Consider the following 23,961-nt stretch of genomic DNA (forward strand, 5'->3'; position numbering starts at 1 on the left):
CTTGAGTTGCTACCACGATGCATGTGAAATACAGCACCTGTAATAATTAAAGACCAGTTGCATTTTCACTGAGTTTGTTACTGACATCAACAGAAGTGTCATACAAGGAATGAAATACACAAGAAAGTTCACGTGTACGGTTTTTCCTTCAGGCAAGTACTCTCAGCATTGATTTTGATGCTTGCCAATTTGATGCTGCCTCTTCTAGGCCAAAATCTCAAGTGCCTGCATGCTGCCACCTGAGAAGACATTTTCTAAGATCGTGCTGTGCCAGCCCTGTCTGATGAAGTTCAGAGGTAAGACAGGTGACTGCTTAGCTGGAGTGGTACAATGAAGGATCAGGGCATGTGTTAATGGAAGTCAGAGGTTATTTAATTGGAAGCCTAACTTAATCAGTATGTGTGTCTAGACATTGAAATAGAAACAAGGTCTACCCATATTCTAGGGATTGTGCAATAGGCATAGAATTATTTATAAAAGGACTGTTTTACAGGATTAATAAGATGATATATTAAATTCCATCTTCTTGACATTCATACAGTCAGGTCAGATTTGGTGTTTTTTTTCTTTGACTTTAGGTTAGTTAACTGTCAAGACTCAAATTTCAAACACATGTAAATTGTGCTGTATCCTAGTTACTGTTCTCTGAGTGCTTATTTTTAACCAGGCACCGAAACTTCTAAAATTCAAGCTGTTAGTTAGGTGACACTGCATGGCCAGTAATTAATGTCAGTATATCAGACTTTCACTGTCTGCTTCATATTTAAAGTTAATGCTTCTGGTCCCCTGAGGACAAGACAATATGTGAAATGCAAGGGAAGAAAGATACCGCAGAGATTTAGTCCCTTAAGAAGGCAAGTTCATTTATGCTATGGGCAAAAACAATGCTTCTGAACATTTTCTCCAGTATTGCCCTCGGTGTCTGAAAGTCAGTTCTCAGCACACTAAGACAAGGTGCACAGTGAAATCTGAATGTACCTATTTTCTTCTTGGTGATTGCTATGCACAGTCAGTATACTTTTGGCATTTCTATCTTGAGTTTGTGATCCATTTAATACACCTGGTTTGTTTGTAACTGCATGAGGGGACAGCATGAAGTAAAGAATAACAAAAGTATTTTGTATCCATATGTTCCCTGGTAGAGATTCAGAGGGGGAATAGCACTGTTTTGTTTTTGTTTTTTTTTTAAGAAATGACAAACTGTATGCAGGTTACAGCTGTTAGCATTGCACAACTAATGAAGTTAATCCTTTCTTCTGCCCACCACACAAACGTGATCCTATCGCAGTGTTTTACAGACTCAGTATCTGCAGGAGTTAAGATTTCATTGATTCACTCCTGAACTTAACCATTCTTACTGTAATTTCCTCCCTCCCCCAACATCTTGTTGGAATTTCTCTTGTTATGTTCTCTTATGTTCTCTTGTTATGACTTGCAGTTGTTGCCTCTTGTCCTTTCTCAGTGAACTTGCAGGAAGAATCTTTTCTATAGGTGTGTTTAAAGTAATTGAAGACAGCAATTGCATAATCCCTCAGCCTTTCCTTCCCCACGCTTGGACAAGCCCAGTTCTCACCCGCGAGGCAGTGCATGCCATCAGCTTGACTCTCACCATAACACTGTGTAAGGAACTTGCAGATACTGTTTCCTTGAACCATATGTGAGGAACCCTTCTGATGCCCACAGGTGGGTCTGTGGTTGCAGGAACTTCTTACCTTAACAGCCATCTACAGGACAGCAGTTCTGCAAGGGGAGGGTTACCCTCTGTGAGTTAGGTCTGATTTCATTCCAGTGCACAGAGAGTTAACATCTTTTGTGAGCTATTAGGTATATATAAGAGGAAGTAAAGCACCAGCATTTGTAATCAGTTATTTTGAATGCCATTCGTTCCCAGTGGACATTCCTGAAAGGCAGTTCTTGCCAGCATGTCAACTGGATGCCTTTTCTCTGAAATGCTGGAGTTCCCCCCAGCCTTTGCCAAACAAGCCTTTATGACCTGGAAAGTCTCCAGCATGGAGTGTGCTGGGGTGAGACCTTGGTGCCCCTGCTCTTTCTTGGAAGCTGCAAGAGTTGGAGCATCCTAGTGCTCATCAGGCCAGCGTTGCTGGCTGCTGGATAAATGCATGAGTTCATTCTCTCTTCGATCTTTACTAGCAGCTTTCATACAGCATTCCATAGACTCCACAGCCCTATTAAATTCCCTGTGACAATTACAAGAATTTGCCTTCTGGAAAGACTAATTCATGCAAGAGCTTTAATGAGTGTTTTTCCCCCTCCCTGTAGATCTGTGCTTAAAAATCCTCTCTCATGCTGATACAAAAACACAGTTGCAGATTATATCTTTAAAAATACAGTTATGTTAGCGTGCGTCGCAGGACTGAGTCTCTTATCAAGCTGGTAATGAATTCACTGTTTGCTGCTAAATGAATGCTCTGATTATTTTTCAATGCATTGCATTACATACATTTGCAATTCCATTCTTAGTGAGGCTCTGTTGGAAAATGTGCTGATATGAAAAAAATTATTTTCATGTTCTGCTATCATTTAGGAGTAAATGGAGTGCTATCTTCCATTTTTTTGTATAACACTGTAGACTAGCCATCTGCTCTAGTCACTGCTTTCATTACTAACAGGAGAATTTATTTTTAGGTTCACATAGTGTGTAATGCTCGTATATTGATGCTGATCCTCAGTGTATGCTTAAAAAATTAGCTGTTCTTTATTATTTATGAAAAAAAAACAACTATTCAAGAATAACAGAAGGAAAGCATAAACAAACTATCCTTGTTTGAGGAAAAATCATGGTTTTGCTTTGTAAGCTACTTTACTAGCAGCCTAGTGAAGCTGTTCATGCGTGAGGCATTTACAGCTCAAGGAATCCTCAGAAACACGAGTGAGTCATCAAATTATTCCTCGTTGCTTCTTAGGGAGCTGAAACAATGATCAGCCACCTAATAATAAAGGAACACTGTGCTGCTGATTATAGGTTATTGTATGAGTTATCAGTGTGACCTCAATATTTCACTGAGATGCAAATTTTTAATTACTAATCTAGACTGGGTTGATTTTTCTTTTCTTGCTGGTCTTGAGACGTTGTAATGGGGTGTAATTTTTCAAAAGATATGTTTGTAGCATAGTGTTAGTGCTATCCTGCTCTGTTCAAGTGTTCTGAGCAAGAAAAATGGAAGTACTTCAAATCATTAGGCACCAGTAATGAGGGTGCTTGTGGCTCTACTGCGAGAGGTTAAACAACGTTGTTCAGCGGTTGGCATTCCGGTTAGGATATCAGACAGCGCTGTGGCCCTGTGATATTTGTGGTGCAGATGATACGAAGCGTTTTAAATAATGTGTAGAACAGCTAACAGTATGTTCGTGTAACATTGCAGCTGTCATAGTGGTAAATCAGTTTTTGTACCTGATTCTTGCTTAGCGTTAAGGTTAACAAAAACAACTTTTTAAAGAAGAAAGCTCAAAAGCCATCTTGCGGTGCAAGCATACTTCTCAAAACACAGTTCATTTATGCTAGTCTTTTAACTGACTGTAAAGCATAATTAAACTGCACCTTAAATGTATACGGAGCTGCTCTCTTCTTAAAGGTAAGGTCTTAGGAGTAGCAGATCACATTTTTTCAAGAAATAAGCCTGAGAATCACTATCTCAAAATCAGAACTGTGTCTTTCAGCACATACTCTACTTGTCAAAACTAATTTTATGTATCCTTGAGTGAAGAGTTCTCTCTCTCTCTCTCTCTCTTTTTTTTTTTTTCCCCTCACAACCTTGTCCTATTTTCCCATTTTTATTTTCTGCTTTAATTTCTTCCTATTAATTTTCCCTCTTCCCATCCTTGTGTTCATTGCCTTCCAATATGTATGACCGAGTATCACTGCTTTTATATATCTTCTAGCCTGACTTCTGATTTCACTTTGATTGCCACAACTGTAGGGGCACTTTAAATTAACCTAATGCATATCATCATTGGAATTGTCAGTGTTACCATATAAAATACGGCGTTGTCTCCCCTTGGCATACAGATCAGTTAGCATTCAGTGTTGATTCTATGCATCTTAGAGGACCATTTAATAGTTATATAGGAATCACGGGATCATTAAGGTTGAAGAAAACCCATTAAGTCCATCAGGTCCAACTGCCATCCCCTCCCCACCATGCCCACTGAACCATGTCCCTGAGTGCCATATCTACTCCAGTAAATAGTCTGCACAAAATCATGCTGTGTTTTTACAGCTGGAAGAAGTAAGTTCTCGTCACAATTAGTGATGTTCATTCCAGTGCTATAATCATACTATGTGCCTTTAAATAAAATTTAAAACTGTGAATAATAAAACAAATTTCATATATTTCAACTGCTGTGTTATGTGCAGTTTCCTGTACATAACCATCAGCACGGCTGATTCCAGCATTTGGATTTTAAGTCGTAAGCTTAGCCTCTGTGTTTGTGCATATTCACCATCTTGGTATTTTATATGTAAATCTCAGGATTTCACTACCATGCATATTCCCCTGCAAGTACTTCTCTGCCACAGTGCAAATCTCTGTGAGCATAGCCTTGATGAATTTTTACAGATAGTTTTATTCCAGTTGCATGGCTAAGACATTTCGTGTATGTGTGCCAAGCTGTCAAAGCTACAAGGATCTAAATGAGGCCAGAGCTGCCACCCTTAGGAAACAGAGAACGCAGAGATTTGAGGGCATGATGCTCGAGAGCTGTAATATCTTGCTGCAGTGTAGTTTAGGTTTCTTATTGAAGGACTGGAATGCTTAAGGAATGAGCGCGAGTCCAACGTAACTGGATATTGTGAGGTTTATTTCTGTGAACAAAGAGCAAAACTGTGCCAGTTTGTTTAGGGCAGAACTGGAAGAGTGTCAGGCATACTGCTAAGGGTGCATCTTTTTTGTCTGAAAGAATAAAACCTACTCATTATTAGTGCAATAATGAAAGTGCTAGAGCAGTCCAGTTGTAAATGAGTTGCACCCTTTGCGGTTTTGCTAATTCTCAATGTGCTGTGATCCCTCAGTGTGCATGCACCATCTCAACTGTCTCACTGAATGCTAATGAGCTTCTACTGAAAGTAATCACAGAAAGACATCTCTTCCACATCAACACCTATTACCAGCTCCAAAATTGGTTTGTTAAGCTTACTGGGGATATGCCTATAGCTGTGTAGCTGCCTGTAAAAACTGGAAGTCACAGCAGGCTCTGTGAAATAGAGCAGTAAGATGGACTTGAGGACTATCATGTCATGCCCGTACCAGGGAGATGTCTGAGTATTTACCAAATACATTGCAGCTATCCCTAAGGCAGTGTAAAGACAAGGTAAAAATGAAGGAACAAACTGCATATGGAAGTCCATATATTAACAACACAGTTCCTATAATTAGAGGCAGGCAGGAAGCAATATATTGAGAACACACTTATATCTAGCAGTGCCTTAGATCAGCTCTGAGATTTTCTCTGCTTCCTCCAGCAATCCAGCTGACAGATGGTGTCATAGCTTTGTGGCTGAGATCCAGAAGTGAAATGCATGTCTTGGGTTTAGCTATCACTAAAGGGAATCTTGAGTTGGAATGTGTGTACCCAGGCTGTCCCCAGCTTTTCATTCAGGCCTTTCTCTTCCAAGAATTTCCTGTGATTGGTAACTTTGGGTTCACAACTCATTTTAGTACTCCTCCTAGGGTTTAGCATATCTCAACACTGTCTTTAGAAATGCTTTTTTCCTTAGATGGAGTAAGCTGGAGTCATCTTCTGCCTGTATGAAAAATGGGGTTTCTTAATTATTCTCCTGGTACATCATGAGAAAGAAGTCACAAACCTGCAGTTTACCTATTGGAAATATTTCCTCTATTTTGATGTGTTCTTTACACAGTGAAACTTCTTCCATGTACGTTGCCAACTCTGTCTTTTATGAAACTACAAGTAAGCATGTGATTTATTACTATTTCTTGTTCAGGATTAAACACAGTCATAATCATACACATCCAGGATGAGTATAAGCTTAAAAGGAATTAGGTTAGGAAGAAATTCTTTACTCAGAGGGTGGTGAAGCCCTGGCACAGGCTGTTCAGAAAAGCCCCATCCCTGGCGGCATCCAAGGCCAGGTTGGATGGGGCTTTGGGCAGCCTGATTTACTGGGTAGCAACCATCCCACAGCAGGGTGCTGGATCTGGATGGGCTGTAAGGTCCCTTCCAACCTAAGCCATTCTATGGTATCCATTTTGGCGTTGGAGAGTCTGTGATAACAACAGCTGCTTTGCAAGAGCTGGATTAATATACTTGTTGGGAATCATCTGAATCAGCTTTATAGCTTTTGATAAAAGCTTCTGTTTTGTTACAGTTCATTCTTTCATTGTGCAATGCATTTCACAGTTCACATCCATCTGCAAATGTATATATTTTTTTTTAATCCATTATGGCTACTTTTCCTCTTTCATTCATCTATTTTGAAATAAACAGACTAAATTAATTCAAATGTTTGCCTCTGAAATGCCTTTATTTTTATGGGATATATACTACCTCCACAGAGGGATTTATGTGTTTCTTGCAGGGGAAAACTAAGTACCCACTTACAGTATCTTTTATTAGCCAGATGATGCTTTCAAAGTGTTGAGAAAACATGAGCAAATTAGTCTTCATGCCAACACCCAATATGTCAGGGGTGTCTTCATTTTTATTTATTTTTTATCTTCACTTTGCTGTGAGGGTTACTGAGACATCCCAGATAAAGCACATTACAGCATGTTAGGGTATACTGAAGACCTGGTTTGCTGACTGTACGTGTCATGGAAGGACTGGTGGCCATACTATGGGGTATACCCCTCAGATTTGTGTAATATTAGTTTGCCACACTATTTTAGCATTTAATACTTTAGAATTTTAGTATTGGCAACATAATATTTTGTGGGAGTTGGTGTGGAAAATGTCCATATTAGAGACCTTTTAGGTTTCTATTCACAAGTCTCCTCTGTGATGAGTTGTCACAATTCCTGGGGTTTCTATTTCTTCTACTAAGCTTCTTTTGTTGTTTATTCTGAGCAGAGATTGATTTTTGTCTTGCTTATACAAAGAGATCCTCTGCTTCTATAGTTAACTCTGAAGAGAAGCATATATATATATATGTTTTTTTTTTCATGGCAAGCTACTTGAAATGGTGTAAAAAAACCAACAAACCTCTCCTGCTATCTCTCTGGGTCTACATCATGAGCTTTGTTGTCCTGATTTCTGACCAGTAAGGTGTATGCATGGCCCCTCCTTTCTTCTCTCAGTTGTCCCATCTTGTTTTTTGCCCATCTCATTCTGGTCTAAATACTTCTTTGCCAGATGTTTGACTTCCCTGTATTTAATTTGATCCCATTAGATCCAGTACTCCTCCTACCATTGCTCATAATTTCTCACCCTCTCTACGCGTTTACAGCAGGGCTATGTATACTCACCCCTTAGTTATCAGTGAACTAAGCTCAATATTTAGCACTTTTGATTGTTTTTTGAAAATGAATCACCAGTCTTCTGATGTGGGTGCTTTTTTCAGCATTAGATGAATGACAGGACTTCATTTTGAATATTCATTTAGAAGGCTAAATTCTCACTTGTACTTCATGAAAGGAATGTATGTATTTCTTATGTAATTAGTGCTCGCTTGAGAACTATATTAAAATTATACTAGACAAAAGGTAGTGCTAGCCTGTACTAAAGGGAGTATTAATTGAATGATAAAATGCTCATTTTCCACCTCCAGTGTGTCTCATGGAAAGCATGTAACAGGTTCTATAAACGGCTCAGCATAAAGGTGTAGGTAACCTGTTATTCTCGTTTCCTTTTACCTGAGAAAAGGCTGTAAAGGTACAGTTGTATGATACTGTGAGGTTCGACAATAGATGTGATTTTGCGGATCTCCATTGGAAAGGCAGCAGATCGAGGGCACACCGAGAGGCGGGCGGCAGCCCCGAGCCTGGGATCGATGTGTGCGAGCGCTGCCGCTGGGCGGCGCTGTTCCGGCTGCGCCGAGCCGAAGAATTAGCGGCAGAGAAAAGTCGCCTGTGCCGTTTAAAAGGAATCCTGGTCGGGAGCAAAGCTTCGTATCAAAGCGCGGGCAGGAAAAACCCTGCCTCGTTAAAAATCAGCTTAAAGCCAGCCGTCCTGCTCCTCTCCGTCTTTCTGCCTTTCTCCCCCGCAAACGACCTTACGACTCTCCTTCAGGGCAACAGCTCCGGCGGCTTAGAAGAAATCTGTACGCGACTAAAAACGAAGTTCCAGCTTCCTCGTCAGACGAGATCCGCCACGCACGCTCATGCCGAGCGGGAGCGCGCCCCGTCGGGTGCCGCCGTGCCGCCGCCCCGCCCCACGCTCCGCCGCCGTCCCACAACCCCCCGCGCTCCGCTGCCAAGATGGTGCTGCTGCTGCGGGCGGCTTCCTGCCCGCGCCGGGTGCTCCTCGCCATCGCTCTGCTGCGGCCTCCGGCGGCCGCCGCCTGCGCGCACGGCTGGTTCCCGGGGAGCGGGCGGCGGCGGGGCCCGGGCAGCGGCACGGTGCGTGGGGCCGGGTCGGGCGGGCGGGAAGGGAGGGGAGGGGAAGGGAAGGGAAGGGAAGGACAGGGAAGGGAAGGACAGAAGGCTTTGGGCGCAGAGGACGCCGCGCCGGAGCTGCCGTCGGGGGTCGGGTCCTGCTGTCCTGTGCACTGCGTCCGTTCGCTGGCCGAGCGTTCGAAATCGGTGTGTGCGAGCGGCGGCTGGTTGCCTTGTTCCCTCGTGAGCTCAGGGGTGCCGTTAGGCTCTATCTTCTGGGCCTTCGGTACCTGGCTGCGCCGCGCGGCCCGGGCTGCACCTCGAGCAGCCGTGAGCCTTGTGTGAGGGCAGCGCGCCGCGGAACTTGGTGCTGTGCTGACCTGACCCTGGGGCTGGCCTGAGCCTTCCAGGCTGGGCGCTACTGCGGGCTGGCGGCCGGCACGGGATTCTAGGAGTGAAACCTGGCCTTAGAGGGGCTGGGTTTTTGGCTGTGAGTTGTGGTAATGGAAAGCAAAACTTCTGCCGCTGCTGAGCTCCGAAGATGATTAAAGCTTTGTGGCAGGTAAAATCTGATGCCTAGTGCTGTATTGAGCTTTCTTACGTCGCTTGCCTCCTGTGAATGCGGCTGGCCTCTGCTTCTTTGCAGCAAGCTTTGTTAAGGGTCAGCGTTATGCGACAGGCTGTGGGGCTGTGCTGGGTGCACTGTGCTGTGTCAGACAGCAGCACGCTGCCCTGCTTCCCAGCCCGTGCAGTTCCTTGTTGTCAAAGAGCCCCGTGTTGGAAGGGCTCCTTCCAGCTGGCTTTCTAAAGCACGTGGCTTATGGCCTCTCCTCAGCAGTTCTGCAGCTTGCTTGCTCAGGAATATTTGCTGTTCCACTACAAAGGTTCTTTTCGTAGGGAAGTTGCTGGTAGTGTTAAATTGGGAGGGTAAGGCTTTGCTTTCAAGTCTGACATCGGTTTTGTGGTCTGCTACCTTCTAGTTTCAGCATTTAAACATGGGACTAAAAGACCTGCTTTAAGAGAACAATTTCATAGTTAACTGCTCCTTTGCAAATGGTTGAATACACATTCAGTCTAGGTTTGCTTGCTTTTCTGTATTTTGGAGCAGTCAGCTCTTTGTTATTCCCTTTTTTCCTTTCTTATCCCCATCTGTTTCTCAGTGTTTGGGCAGTAATTTTGTTCCCACACTTCTAGTCGTTTAACTCTTTAAAAGTAAAGCACGCTCTAGTCTGCTACCTGCTTAATTCTGCACAGGGATTAAGTTAAATGCAAGCATCAGATCAGTTTCTGTAGTCTAAACAGTTTCCATCCTTAAAATCAGTATTAAAAATGTGCTAGTACCAGAGCAACATCCATATTCTCTAATTTCGAAGGGGTGTGCAACAGGTTTGACAGTATTCTTGCATTGAGGGTTGCCACAGCTGTCTTTGTATGTTATAAGCTTCATGCTGAAGATGAGCACTTGTAACTAAGGTACAAATTGGAATTCTTTCTGTCAGCATGTTCCAGTGAATGATTTTGACTGCACGTAAAGAATTGAGATATCTCAAATTGAATGAGGCCGGCTTTCAATAATACATATGAGTTTTTCAATGTGAGTGAAGGAAGTGCATCTCAGAGATCAAATGAATTAACTTTCCATAAATTCTCAGATAGCTATTAGTTCTGCTGGATAATAACCTTAAGCCTTTTATCCTTCATCCAAGAGCACTGCTGTTTATGACGAACTTCTTAGTGTCCCCTTGATTTATTGCCTCTGACAGGCAGAGTTCTGTTACAGATGGCAATCAACTTAATATTACTTAGAAGAAGAGATGAGCAGGACTGAGCTAGTAAGTTTGGGAGGCTTTTAGTATTGAAACCTGTATAAGATGAGAAGCTGAAGCTGATGCACACCAAGTGTTTTCCTATGTATGTTAATATCTTGGTATTGTCCAGTATTCAAAGGAATTTCGAATGTCACAGCAAGCAAACAGCAACGTAAGCATTGTGATGTGTATAATTGCTTATTTTAATCCTTTGAATATTTTAGTTTTCATGTGAAATGTTGTGAGTTGTGCACGTACTGTATTCATATGGTGTATACAGTTTTAGCATGTATGAGAGCTCTTCTGTGACATTTATTGCTCTCTTGTAGGTATCAAGTATGGGTTAGCTCTTGCACTAGCTTGTTGAGTGTAAGGGCAGTAATTGTGATGTAAATGCTTATGACCCGACCTGTTAATATTCAAATGTAGCAGACTTATTTGGATAATCCACACCCTTCTTTCCTCCCACTTGTGTTTCAGCAGTTTGATCTGCCTTGCTTTTCTGAGTGACAGGATGTGTAACCTTTGTATCCTGGAGAGGAAAACAGCTGAGCTGGATGGAGTCGGCAAAGCTGATGTCATAAATATTGTGGAACTGTACAGATGTTGTCTATCCTGTGGAACTCTGACCAGAATCAATTTGCTGTTGAGATAAATTTGTGTATCCATGAATGTAGTTCCTTCATGTCACCCTCCAGTGGTTCAAGGTGTCAGACCTTCTTTTCTGAATGTCAGACCTCTGCTGAGTACTGCCCTGATGGGCTTTGAAAAGTGAAGAGACATGACTATTATGCTTTCTAGGAAATTTGTTGTTTTCCTTGCTTTTGTAATAAGGTTTGCCTTGCATCGAAAATAAAAGCTTAAATGGGGGGAAAAATAACATTGAGCTGAAAAGATGCAACAGCTTATGAGCTGAAAAGATGCAACAGCTTATAAGTAAGGATAACTATTTTACTGTGAATCTGCTGAAGTCAAGGCATATACTGAGGAGTTTCTTTCAGTGATAACTTCAGCAGCTGTAAAAAGCATGACTTGGGAAGCTGTTGTAAAGTGGAACAGCAGAAAGTAGAAGGCACTTTATTTTTTTTCTTGTGTTATCTTGGCCTCCCAGCCTGCTGCATGGCCTGTGATAGTGCATGCTTGTGCACGAGTCAATGGCAACCCTTGCTTTGAAAGCAGTTGTGAGGAGTTGCAGGTTAAAGTTACTTGTTTACCTGAAGCCTGATCTTGTGAAGTTATACTGATGTTTATCATCTTGACATCATTTCACTTCTGTTGACATCTGTTTAAAATCTGTTGTTACTTAATGCTCTTAGTTTCATTTGTTGTGGATATGTGTGCAGAGCAGCCGTACGGTGTGAGATATGTCTCCAGTTAAGTTTCTGTTGCTCATACTTATAACAGTTCAGTTTATATTTGTAAAGGTAATGATTCTGCCTATCAGAATACTTTTGTCTTTTCTTGTTTTCCTCTGCTATTCATCTCTTCCTTTCTTGCTGTGTGTCACTCTTCACACTGGGATGCGAGTACTGCACAGGTTTTTGAGTCCTACCTTCACTTTTCTGTTACAGTTAGCTTAAAAAAGAAAACAAACCAATTCCTGTTAGGCTAGTGCAGTTATGTGCTCCACAGAGAAGCTCCTAAGTGTGGGTTTAACCTTGTGCCGGTATGTCTAATCCCATTGCTTCATTGCATTGATAGTATTTAAACTACCACCAGCAGTCATAACACTTTAGCAATATGACTTTTATGTGCAATCAGTACTAGGCATCTGTTTCATCCCCTAGAGTATACAGAATCATATCCACAAACACATTAAGGGAACTTAATGGTGCAGAGTTAGAAAGCGCCAGAATTGAGGTACCCCACGTAGTTCCCTGACTTCTGAAATCGTCAGGACTTGTTTGTGCTGGGTGAAGTTCTGAGATGCTACTGTTACCTGCAGCAATAAGGGCCAAGTTTCCTTTGCAGTCTCAGTTTATTGGGAAGGAGTTGTAGTGAGGGACAGAGGAGTGCTAAGTCTGCTTGAGGGGTGTGTGGAGAGTAACAGTGTAAGCTTCAGCCCTGCTCCGGTTCTGTTAATAATGCTGTGGTGGCTGGAAGGCTTTCCACTGGCCCAAGTTGCTCACCTTGTCAGTGTTCAGTTCTTCATTTCGTTGCTGAAGTCTTGGTTTTTAATAAGAGCTTGAGAGAAGAGGGGAACTTGCAATCTTGCAGGCACGTGTTTCCCCACATATCTTGTGCAAATCATATGTCCTTGTCACTGTTTTCATCTGCTAACCCTGTAGCAGTTCATAGTCCCAGTCAACTACTGGCAATCCAGTCAACACTACTGCCTAGTGCAGTAATAGAGGTAGATCTGTTGGTGTTTCAGCAGAACTTATTTCTGTGATGTTTCTCCTGTACTTCCGTCAAAAGAAAACTTGTGGATTTGCCACAGGATATAAATCATTAGTATAATGTTTTTGTGGTACCTTAGTACATTCTCCAAGAACAGTACTTAGCTTCTTTCCAGTAACTGTTGGGGCGTCAGTTGTCTGTTCCCATGTACTAGGAATATACAACAACAGAAATGCATTCTTATTATCAAGTTTGATAATACTTAGGATTAATACATTCTTTTTCTTGAAAAGCCAAGCAGGAGAGAATGATAGTGCTCAGGAGAGGTTCCAGCTGTGGTGTCTTAAGAAAAGCCAAAGCATAGCGGTGAGCAGTTGGTTCATCAGCCCCTACCCTTCTCTATGGGTGGTATTTCAGCAGTCCTTTATCTGCATCACTTGCTTAAAGAAGTATAAATGCTGGCATAAAGATACCAAGGACGTCAGTATGCTGTCTGTCTGCATACTGTAACTGCCTTTGCTGAATTAGAGAATGCTGCTGCTTTTGTATTGGTTGCATGGCTTCATTTGGTGTTAGGTCCTAGGTTGTTGTCAGGTGCCGCAGTGGTGGTTGCTGCAAGGAGTGTTTAATCCTCCTCTTGCGTGCTGGTGGGAGCCTTATCTGAAATAACAGCGCCTTTGTAGCAATTACATTAATTTGCAGTAACTTGGGACGTGGTGAGGTCTCTCAAATCCCTTGTCTCCTCCCATTATGTTTTCTGTTTATGAAGCTGTCACTGTTCATATGGAGAGCGTGTTTGTTTAGATGGAATCTACTGTGTTGACAGCAAGTGACAAGGTTATCTACAATGAACTGCCTTACAGATGAATCTCCTTAATTCAGCTCTGGTCTGGGAAGCATCAGGGCAGTTCGCTCAGGCCAATGAGCTCTGATAAGTGTACAGTTCTGATGTTTGCTCTTCCTGCGTGTGTTGCTGTAGAATGGAGGTGCTGGAAATAAGTGTGTCCTGTGTGGTGACATTTGTCCTTTTCCTCTAGGTGATGAGCAGTTTTTGCTATTTATTTGTGTGTGTGTGTGTATTTTTATATGCGAGGTATGTTGTTAGAACAGAGCAGTAAAACATTTAATACTATGTCAGGGATCATTGCTAACTGAGAGGTACTTGTTTTCCCTGTTGGGAAGCACTGTCAGTTAATCTGTCTGGGGAAAATAAATGGTCCTTAGAATCTTCTATGGAAAATTAGTTGCTCTCAGTGTGGCATGTAAAGCATGCTGCAGTCGGTGCCTAGCAGTATGCCCGTGAGATGCACTGACAAGTTTGTGGATGGTGACTACCTTGTGTCCTGCCTGCCTGAAACCTGCCATCAGCCAGGCTGTGATTTCTAGTGGTCCTAATGCATCCCAGGGAAGTGCTGTAGCTGTGATTGGCCTTGTGGTGTCAGCTGAGCTGAGAGGGATTGGAAGTGGCAGAACCTATAAGCATAACAATTTGTTGTGTAAAATAGAACAAAAGAATATTTTAAGAAGTCAGAAGACAACCTGAGAGAAGATTTAAAATGAGAGGAGAGGGAAAACTTGAGGACTTTCACGATACAAAACCTGATAGGGCTGAGTATTAAGAGTAGGAAAAATTTAATTGTCATTTAGAGTTCTTGATGGTTGCATGTAATCTATTTTATAGCAGTTCCCCACCAGTTTTCATTCTCTTTTCCTGTGGCCAGTTGTCAAAAAAAGAAAGCCATCTGCCTCGTTACCATGTTCTGCTTGTTTACTTAAACCAGATGAATATTATCTGAATGTGAAGTGCATGTTCTGCTTTGCTCTGTTACATTTTTTATTCTCTTTTTTATTCTGTAGATTCCACCAATCCGCAAACGAAGATCATGGCAGACTCTGATGGGAGGTCATTCAAGGCCATTATTGGAGATATCAGATGTAGGTAGAAATTTCTCTTCTTCCTACTCATGGGGAGGAAGAAATCCTTAGAGAGTCTTTCCATATTCTCCCTTCTCCCCAACCCTTACAATTTGGAAGTGCAGCAAGTTAAATGAAAGTTACGTTTCCACATCATGAAGTCATCTTGAAGCTTCAGACTTCTGCATTTCTCTCACGGCTTTTTTGAATCCCTAAAAGCAAACCAAAACACAGCACATTATAAAGAAGAATTGTTATCAATTCACAAATTTTATGTTTTTACTTCAATTCATGCTGCTAGAAAATAACAATGCCTAGAAAGCTGTGAGTTTTCCATGAGTACGTGGGGCTTTATTAGTTCAAATTCCTGCTTAGATTGTGAAGTATCAAGGAACTTTACAAATTTATGCTCATCGTTGTGAACAACAGGGTGTCAGGCTCTTATTCTTGTGAAATCTGCTTGCTTTAGTGCTGATGTAAGCTTAAGGAAGATTCATTTTTTAATGGGTTCATGGAATAATGAAGCAGTGTACTTGGTTTGAATGAAGTTAAAATGTATCTGTGTTTTATATTCTATTATGAAAAAACAACAGCAAAACAATGCTCATGGAACAGAGTTAAGCTAAAATCTGTTGAGTATTTTGACTGTGTCAAATAAGCTTTGAAGTATTCTTTAAAATATGAAAAATGTGAAACTTTGCTTTGGGGAACTCCAAGCTCTGGTGTCACACTGTGTCTATACAGTGAGATTCCTAAAGAGTTTGTCAGTAACTTTTGCTGAAAGGAAGTTGGAAACACCTTGCACACCTTCTGAACAAAATGCAGCCTCTTTAATAAGCTTCAGCATCTATTTTTTTGTGGCAAGCCCATTGTAATTGGAGTCATAGCAAGTTGTTATTCTCTATAGTGCATCTTCTTGGATTTATAACTTCTGAGTTTTTATCTGTATTTATTTATCAAGTTGTCTTACTCATGTGATAGGAGAAGGGAGCATTTGTTTTTATTAAGCAGGTTTATATTGCAGCTGTGTGTATACACGCTGTTCCAAATTGCAGCTGGAGCTGTGGACCTTATAGGCTTTCATCTGTCATACAGTACCAGCGAGCCATTCTCAGCCTGTTAGGAAAGAAGTGGGAAGTGAGTTTTGACCCCTCGGCAGAGTTGTTATTTTTGTACATGAAAAGAGGATTATTGCTTAACTATGTCCCACTTTATTTATTAACGTGTTCAGTTACATTTATCTTCCAAAACTTTAACTTCTTTTCAGTGTTCTTTGTTCTACTTCTTAGTTGTAGGTGTCATTTTTACATAAATGTTTAAGACTGTTTTCTTTACCTTCTGGCTAATTGGAACGTTTCCTTTGCTATACAGCTAGATTTATAGTTCTCTTATTGTTTCCTTAAGTAAGGCAAGGCTTTTGAGGTAGGATCTTTTATTAATGCAAGCTGAGTCAGTTGGAGGGTAAGGGGAGAAAAACAGACTTATGGTTGTTCTTTCTGTTGGCTTTTAAGTGCATGTTTAAGTGCAAATTAACTTCTCTTTTTCACACAGATTTCTCCAAGCTTACAACTGATAGAAAAGAGAATGTGTTGGCATGGACATGCAGGTGGAGGGCTTCACACAGATCCAAAGGAAGGGGTAAAAATTGCTTCATTATTATGTTTTTTTCCTTAAAAATGCTGAAGACTTCAAATAGCAAATCATTGGAACTATTGATAGGTGTTTGAATGCTGTAGAACAGTAGATTCTATTTACTTCTTAATCTAAGAGCTACATTAACACAGTTATTATGAATGTTTGGCAAAGTTCTTTAGTTTCTTTAAAATTCAATGCTGGTGTTGCATTCCTTCGTAACTTCTCTGCAGTAGGTTAATTTTTTTTCATACCAAGCATGTTCTATTGTAGCTTAATGTGGTCTGGTGTTCTTTGCAAATGATCTGTCCCTGTGACTTGACATTAGCTTGTGGATACAAGTCTGCACATCAGCTGGTGAAACTGCGCTTAAAGCAGGAGGAAAAAAAACTAAATTGTGCATGTGTTTCGACTTTGATTTATGTTGATGCATCTGGTGTGCTTCGACTACATTTATAATCGGGAAGCACATATGTTAAAATAATGGTAGGTATGTAAGGAGAGGCAGTGTCTTCATTAACACAAATGGCTGCAGTTAGAAAATGAGGTAGGCTTTTGGTTAAAGCAACGCAATGTGAACTTGGCCTTTTTGAAATTACAAAATCAAAGAGCTTGAGTTACATAACTTTTGTCTTTGCATTTGTTCTGCATCTGGTGCTGTGTATGTTTGCAGAACGGTGCTGTGCAGTGGTTTATAACACGCTCTGATGGGATCTTCTTGAGGCCAGCAAAGGCTGTGGTGGTGACAATGTGTTTCAGGGCTGGTTTGCTCACGCTTACCTGTTCTAACGGTTTGCTCCCCACAGCCTGGCAGCTCTGGCAGTCCATTTTCCTGTAGCTGTAAAGGAATGGATCATCTTAAATTTTGGTCTAAAAGTTACCCCTTCATTTAATCTCAACCTGTTTGTGCTGCAAGCAGAAGTCAGGAGGCAGTTTGCTAACTTTTATTGCTCCTGCAATAAGAGGGAGTTTCATAAGCTAAAATTATAACCAGTTTGTTTTAGCAAGCATCTGTGATCACTTCTGAACAAGGCTTGGGGGATGCAGAAGAGTCAGACGTTTTCAGGTGGTAGCATTACAGGTGCTGCATGTAGCATGAACTTCAGACTAGTTTTACAACCCTACTTGCAACATGTACAGGCTCTTTTGACACATTTCCTGGGAAAAACATACTTTAAAGCTAGGAAGCTATTCATCTCCCTAATTATCCTAATTGTATATGTTCTTGAATATGATTATCATGGATTGCACTTTTCCTTTAAGTGGGAGGGAGCATTACGCTCCCTGTTGCGTACTCTAGTTCTCATATGTTCGTTGAGCTTAGTTGTTATTTTTTCCTACTCACATTTTTATTTCTCTGGTTTTGTTGATCAGCTGAATATTGTCTGTTCACTGTCAAGACCTGTTTTTTTTTTTTTCTTTCACATGTCCATGTAAAACATTTTTAATATACACTTAAAACAAACTTGCCTTGGTATGGTGCAGTTGCAAACCACGTACCAGCGTCACAACTGACCTGTCTTCAGGATTGCTGCAAGGCTCTGTTTTTGTTCTATTTAAAAAGCTGCTCTTGCAGCTCTTTAGCAGGTCTTTTTGAACTGAACCACCTGTCTGGAGAGGAAAAATAAAGAGTGGCCATGGATGCAAAAACTGAGAGGTTCTCAGCAAAAATATAGGAAATCCGATGTGACAGTATAGTTCTTCCATGCATGCTCGGGTGCATAAAAGATCTGGTACTCCAATTACAATGAGAAATCTTCCCCCCTAGAATTAAATTTCTAGAAAAACTGGAGATAATGCACACCAGCAGTATTAAATCTGTATCTCTTCCAGCTTGCTTATTTTTGACAGATGAGCTTGTTTGTTCCAGAAACTGATTTGGGGACTGATGTTTTAAATTCCCCCTCCTTTACCAGCTGCAGGGAATAAAGAGCTAAATGCTAGGGATGAACAAAAAAGTGTGTGTGAAGGGCAGTAGGTGTTACCTTCATCTCACAAATAACTGGAAGATTGCACATCTGTTTTGTTATAAAGTAAATTTTGCTTGCAACATTAGCCAATGTGCAGAAGACTGAAAACAGTAACATTATTTTACTATTTTCAGTCTTTTTGGTGTGTGTGTTAGATTTCTGTCAGCAGAACAGGCAGCAATAAAAGCTGTGATGTCTGACTTGTTGCTAAGCAGTTATATATTACTTTATTATGGAAACATTGCTAGTCATGTTGGAGTGCAGATAATTAACCTGCCCCTACCTCCATTTCACTCGGTTGCTATTTGGTTTGCTAGTCACTGCTTGCCCTCTGCGGCAGGACAGACAGTAGGAAGACAGAAGACAAAGTACTTTTTTTCCCCCAAAGCTTGTTTGACTTATATTTAAGTTGTTATGGCAGCTTGAAAAGAAATCTTACCTCACTTTGCTGTTTTGCTTGATAAGTGTCTGTACTGTCAGGTAGTGAGCTAGTGTGAGGTAGCTCAGCTGAGAAATAGTGCTGCTGCTTCACTCAAAGCACATTGCTTACCACGAACTGAAGCAATCTTTTTTTTTTTCTTAAGAAGTCATGATCTCATGTTCTCAGTCGTGCTTTTTCTCATGCTACTGAATTTGCAGAATTGTCTGGCTCCTTTCTGAGCTGAAACACAGCAACAAACACTGAATAGTTTTCTGCCAGTTGCGTAACTGAATAGTTTCATTGAGGTGTTTCATGGCCTCCAAAGGTGGTTTGAGGAATGGACTGGGACTGTAGAGTTCAGTGTTGCAAAGAGATGGAAAAGCAAAGGAGGGATCAAGCAATCAAGTTCATGGCTTGCGGGGTTGTCTCATGCAGATGTGAGACAGCTTGTGCTGGTACAATGCAGATGGTGGTACAGCTTCCTGAGTGAGTACACAGAGAGCCAGAACTGTTTTTTTTTTTTCCATTGTCAGCAATGACAGCTTAAATGCAAGTCAAGCTACCACTTGTCCATCATGCTTCTGATGGATCTTCCTCCTAGCATAAACTTCATACATGAAGTCACAGGGCCAGCCCACTGAATGCTTTGCAGTACTCCGTAGTCTTGGAGATTATGAACAGAAATTATTATATATATTTTCAGGTGTTCTAGAAGGTGTAGAATCTGGAACAGTCAGGGACAGGAAGAGAGGCAGTATTTATTCCTTCACAAATAAGTCTTAAGTATTTTGTAGTATTTAAAAAACAGGCTGCAGCTGCTTTTTTAAAGGCTTTTCTTTGCTACCTGCTGTATTGTCCATCTAATACTTTTCCTTCTGTTACTTCCATTTCTCTAGGAATAAGCCTTGGAAGAAAATATAAAGTGTTACTGCCACTTAGAAGGTTAAAGTAAACACCTTTTTCTTAGCAGTTATATGGCACAGAAAACCTAAAAGGAACTTGAGTCCATTAAGCAGATTGCTCATTTTAATTCTTAATGTTGTCACTTGCATAGTCAATTTTCAACTTACGCTTCTGTACAGGAGTAACATTTATTTCATGGTAAACTTTGATGTAGTGCGCGTGCATTTTGGCTCTCCTTTGATATTTCTTCTTGTCCCTTTGCAAGGCCTTTGGCAACTGACTCACTGGCTTCTGACTTCTGTCGCGGTTCAGAGCCATGAAAAAGCTGAAATGGGTTCCTTGTCTGCAGCCAATGTACTTCTTTCATTTAATAGCTTTTCTGTACATAGTCTGAGTATCCTATAGCAGCATATAATGAGAACTGCACTGGTTGTGCGAGCATCTTCTGTATTAATGGGATACCACTTTTTTTTTTACCTTCCTTTTTAATCTGTAAGAGCTGATCAAAGATATTTTCCAAATGTTTGAAATGCTGTTTATGCATATGCTTAGCTCAAATTGAAAGATTCATGTATGTGCTGTAGCTGATACCTCCATGTCCGCAGCGGGTAGGACAAAGCAGAAATAATTCTGCATCCTCAGTTCCCTTATAAGTCTTTGATTATATCAATTTTTTTAAAGTCATTTGAAATGTGCTTACGCTTTGTAATGCTCAAATATATTTGCAGTTGTTGACAATATACAATATTTCTCCTGATGGTTGTCTTTGAAGTCAGTGCCTATGAACACTGGGATGAACTTCCCCAAGCTTTTAAAAGCTTGCACTTACAGGATTGGCTTCACTGCTTGTCTTCTTAACAGAACTCCTTTCTCACTCATTCATGCTAAACCTTAACAGAGGATTTTTATTCTAATTAGCTCTCTTCTCAGAATTGAGGTCCTAACATGTGAGACACATGAACTAGTGAGGGAAGTGTTAAATCACTTTGTAAAATGCTCCTTTCTGTGGGCTACTGTAGTGAAAAACCACGTAAAGTATGGACTGACTTTTTCTTCTTCCTCTTCAGTTCCAAAATACTGCCTGAAATAGAGAGATTAGCTGCTACTTGCTGCCCTCCCTTCAGCTTTAGATAACCTTTGAGCCTTTGACATTGACTCTAGGGTATCCAACACAAAGAATGAGGTTTTGCCACTTGCGTGTGCACTGCATGCGCTTTTGTTCTGGCTTGGCTATCTTTGTTTCAGCTGTGGAGTTTGGTGGGATATTTCACAAGTTTGATGCATCAATCCATCTACAAAATAACCTATCCTTATTTAAAAAAGAAATTAAAACTCTTAAGAAGCTTTGTTATCTCAATTGTGAGAAGAGAACTCATTTGAAGAGTTCATTTAAAAAAAAAAAAACAAACAAACCCTAAAACATAGCAATAAATCAACTTAACTAGTTATATACATCTTAAAAGCCTCATAAAGCCTGCTTACCCAGGTTCAGAGGCTGTTCTGTTAAATGAAGGGATGGTAGTTGAAGCTGAGCGAAGGCAACTAGACCAGTTCTCTTGTTGGTAGTTAGGACTAACTTCATTAGACACCCACTGAAGGAGTATTTCTGTGTTCCTGAAAGCATACCTTAGGAGACATTAGAAAAATAAAAGGATTTCTCACTGCAGAGGTAATAGAATAACCAACATCTGTACAAATTGGGGTTGGAAATGCTTAAATTTGCAGTAATGCGACTGAATAGTCTGAACTGAAAATTATACTCTGTTCAATTTATGTACTATTGCAGGTATTCAATTTCAGAGGTAAGAAGTCCTGTAGTGGTAGTGTTTTCTTTTTAAATAGTGATTTAATTGCAACTCAGAGTTCTCCAGACTACTTTCTTTACCTTTTATACTTATTTTTTGCCTTATTTTTTATTTGTTAATTTGTTTGTTTGTTAGTTTTCCCTTTGGTTGCCTCTGTACAATGTTAGAATAGCTTCTGAAGAAGGAATAGCAAGCCTTTGCATTCTGTGCAGAAACACTGGGAAGATAAACAAAGGAAGGGTTTGTTTGTTTGTTCTGTGAACCATTTCAGCTATGGATGTCTTTCTCTGTTCCATTTTTGTTTTACATGCACTCTTGAGAACACATTAATTAAGAACAATTAATCTGTTTTATCGGTGTCACGTATATAAAGCTAAAAACTTACAGCTCAAAGTATTAATAGGTGGTCCTGATAGCAAACGTGGACGGTGTCCCTATCAAATAAAGTACCAGTTATCCAAATCTGCACAATTAATTCTTAATTACACTGTTATTTTGCTGCGGGAGTCTCTTTATAACGTGATGCCTTTGTTTGCTCTTTCCAATAGCTGAAAGAGATAGATGCCAAGAAGATTGTCAGAGCGATGCTGTCTTATGTGTGGCCCAAAGACAGACCAGACCTGCGAGCCAGAGTAGCCATATCTCTGGGGTTTTTAGCAAGTGCAAAGGTAAGAACAAGTGTTTCACTGTGTTATGATACTCAAGCTCTTGCTGCAATGAAGTCAACGTTTATTAGCTGTTAGAAGGAAATAGGAGTGCAAAACCTTTCCACAGGTTAGTAAAAGATATAATTTAAATTTAGTGCAAACCTTGTGGGAATAAATCGGAAGGGGAAATCTGAGTTTGTGCAAAAAGTGTTTTGGAAAAAACCACCATCAAAGCATTTAGTTAAGATATTGAAATAAAGTTTGTAAGCATCATTGAGACATATGGCTCAACCGACTTCCTTCTAAATAGGGCAGTTTTTACCAAACATGAGGCTAATATTAGCAACTTGATGGGATAAGCTGAAGTAGGTGCTGCTTAGCAATGAGTTTCAGCACTCGAGTTAGTCTTGCTGTATTTCTTTATCAGTGTTCAGCAACGTTGCTGTGTTGTGAAAAGAGCAAAGAAACAAACTTGAGTTATGTAGGTGATAAAAGAGTACTTGGAAAAGAAATGTGCTCGTTTATTTGAACTGAAAAGGAAAGGCCAATCTTTTGGTGTACAGCACTTTCTGGTAGAAGCAATCTATCAGGTGGTAGCTGGTACTGTCTCCAAGAGATATTTTGGTTTGTGCTGCTGTTCAGGAAGTTGCTGATAATGCAGGTGATGACTTGCAGAATATGGCGTGTTTGTACGAGCAAACTTCATCCTTCCTGTATAAAATACTGCTTTTGTGTATACTCGAAAGAATCTGGGAAGCTGTCTGGTCCAAATGAACATGCTGAGAGTGTTTTGCTTTAATATACCATGTCATTGCCCTCACAATAATGTTCTACTGATTATAAATTGTTGGTTTGTTAAGCTTGTGTGTGATGTACTTTCAGTACACCCATCTACAGACGCTTGAGTTTCTTTTTAAAGCCTCTTATTGGTATTACAGATAGTAATCTGAAGACAATATTGAAAGAAGTTTAAAGTACTTTTTCTGTACTTTTTCTCATTTGCTTGAAGGCTGCCATGGAGTTCTTCCCCCTGTTGCTTAATGAATGCTGTTTTTCTTGTGTGGTCTGAGCCATTAGTATGTTGCTTAAAACTTTTTTCACTACAAGTAATGTCCATTGTAGCAGCAGTAGCATTTATTCTCAATCATGGAGATCTCCAGGTAGGTTCCTAGTACCTGGTAGATAGCCCCTCCAGGTTTTCTGTTTCTTTAGGCTTGGAAATAATTGTTCTTTGGAGTTTATTATAGTAGTGCTTCCTCACTGGAGAGGTTAGTTAGGCATTTTGGCTTTTTTGATTCCTAGTTAGGCATGCCATGTCATATTGGGCTTGAATTGCAGCTGGTCAGAATGCAAACGAGATGTTTGGTTTGAAACTGAAATCTGCTGCAAGAGACAAGTCTTCCTCAGTACCCTGTCAGAAAATCAAGCATTTAATAATTGCTCTTTAGGGAAGTAAATGGATGTTGGAATGTGCTAACTGTTCTTTTAAATTTCCTACTTCTAATTTAGCCTGGAAGCACTGATGTTCAATACAGCTTCCTGAAGGGAGAGAGCAGAAAAGCTGTTGAGCTTTCCTCAGGTTTTAGGAGGTGACTGTTAGAAGTGTTTTGTCAGAATGTTTGTTATGGCAAAGAAGAGCTTCGTTTAGGAAACACACAATAAGTAAGCTCTCAACAGATGTGTGTTATATCTCTGGGGTAAAAGTTTTTGTGGAAATCTTCTAGCTGTGCTTTTCTGTAATTGCAAAGCTTTATTAGAACTCAAAAATAAAAATAATTTCAATTGAACACATCATCCCTCATCGCCTGCACTATATCTCCTTTTACTTTGTGGGGTAAATTTTCTTGAATTGCTTCATATTTTAAATGTGCTCACGTGCACACAGTAATTGTGGCATAACTGACATGCAGTAGATTGTGCAGAGCTATAGAAAGTGTTGTATCTCTGAGCCCTGAACATTGCTTTTCTGCCATGGTGAGCTAAAGGTCACTTGGTCCTACAGAAAATTAAA

At 40.5% G+C, this 23,961-nt stretch overlaps 1 protein-coding gene across 1 annotated transcript in view; it reads left to right on the forward strand.

Annotated features, from left to right (window-relative positions):
- Positions 1-23,961, forward strand: part of ABCB7 (ATP binding cassette subfamily B member 7) — a gene marked incomplete at both ends in the record, with an annotated part of 43,730 nt that overhangs the window by 2,271 nt on the left and 17,498 nt on the right. Inside the window, 5 exons of the mRNA XM_079541818.1 lie at positions 209-296; positions 8,206-8,534; positions 14,516-14,593; positions 16,124-16,210; positions 21,852-21,971. Coding sequence (XP_079397944.1) covers positions 209-296; positions 8,206-8,534; positions 14,516-14,593; positions 16,124-16,210; positions 21,852-21,971 — 702 coding nt within the window. The remainder of the gene's footprint in view (positions 1-208; positions 297-8,205; positions 8,535-14,515; positions 14,594-16,123; positions 16,211-21,851; positions 21,972-23,961) is intronic.

The sequence above is a fragment of the Tetrao urogallus genome, assembly GCF_951394365.1.
Source record: "Tetrao urogallus genome assembly, chromosome: 13".
NCBI classification, from domain to species: Eukaryota; Metazoa; Chordata; class Aves; order Galliformes; family Phasianidae; genus Tetrao; species Tetrao urogallus.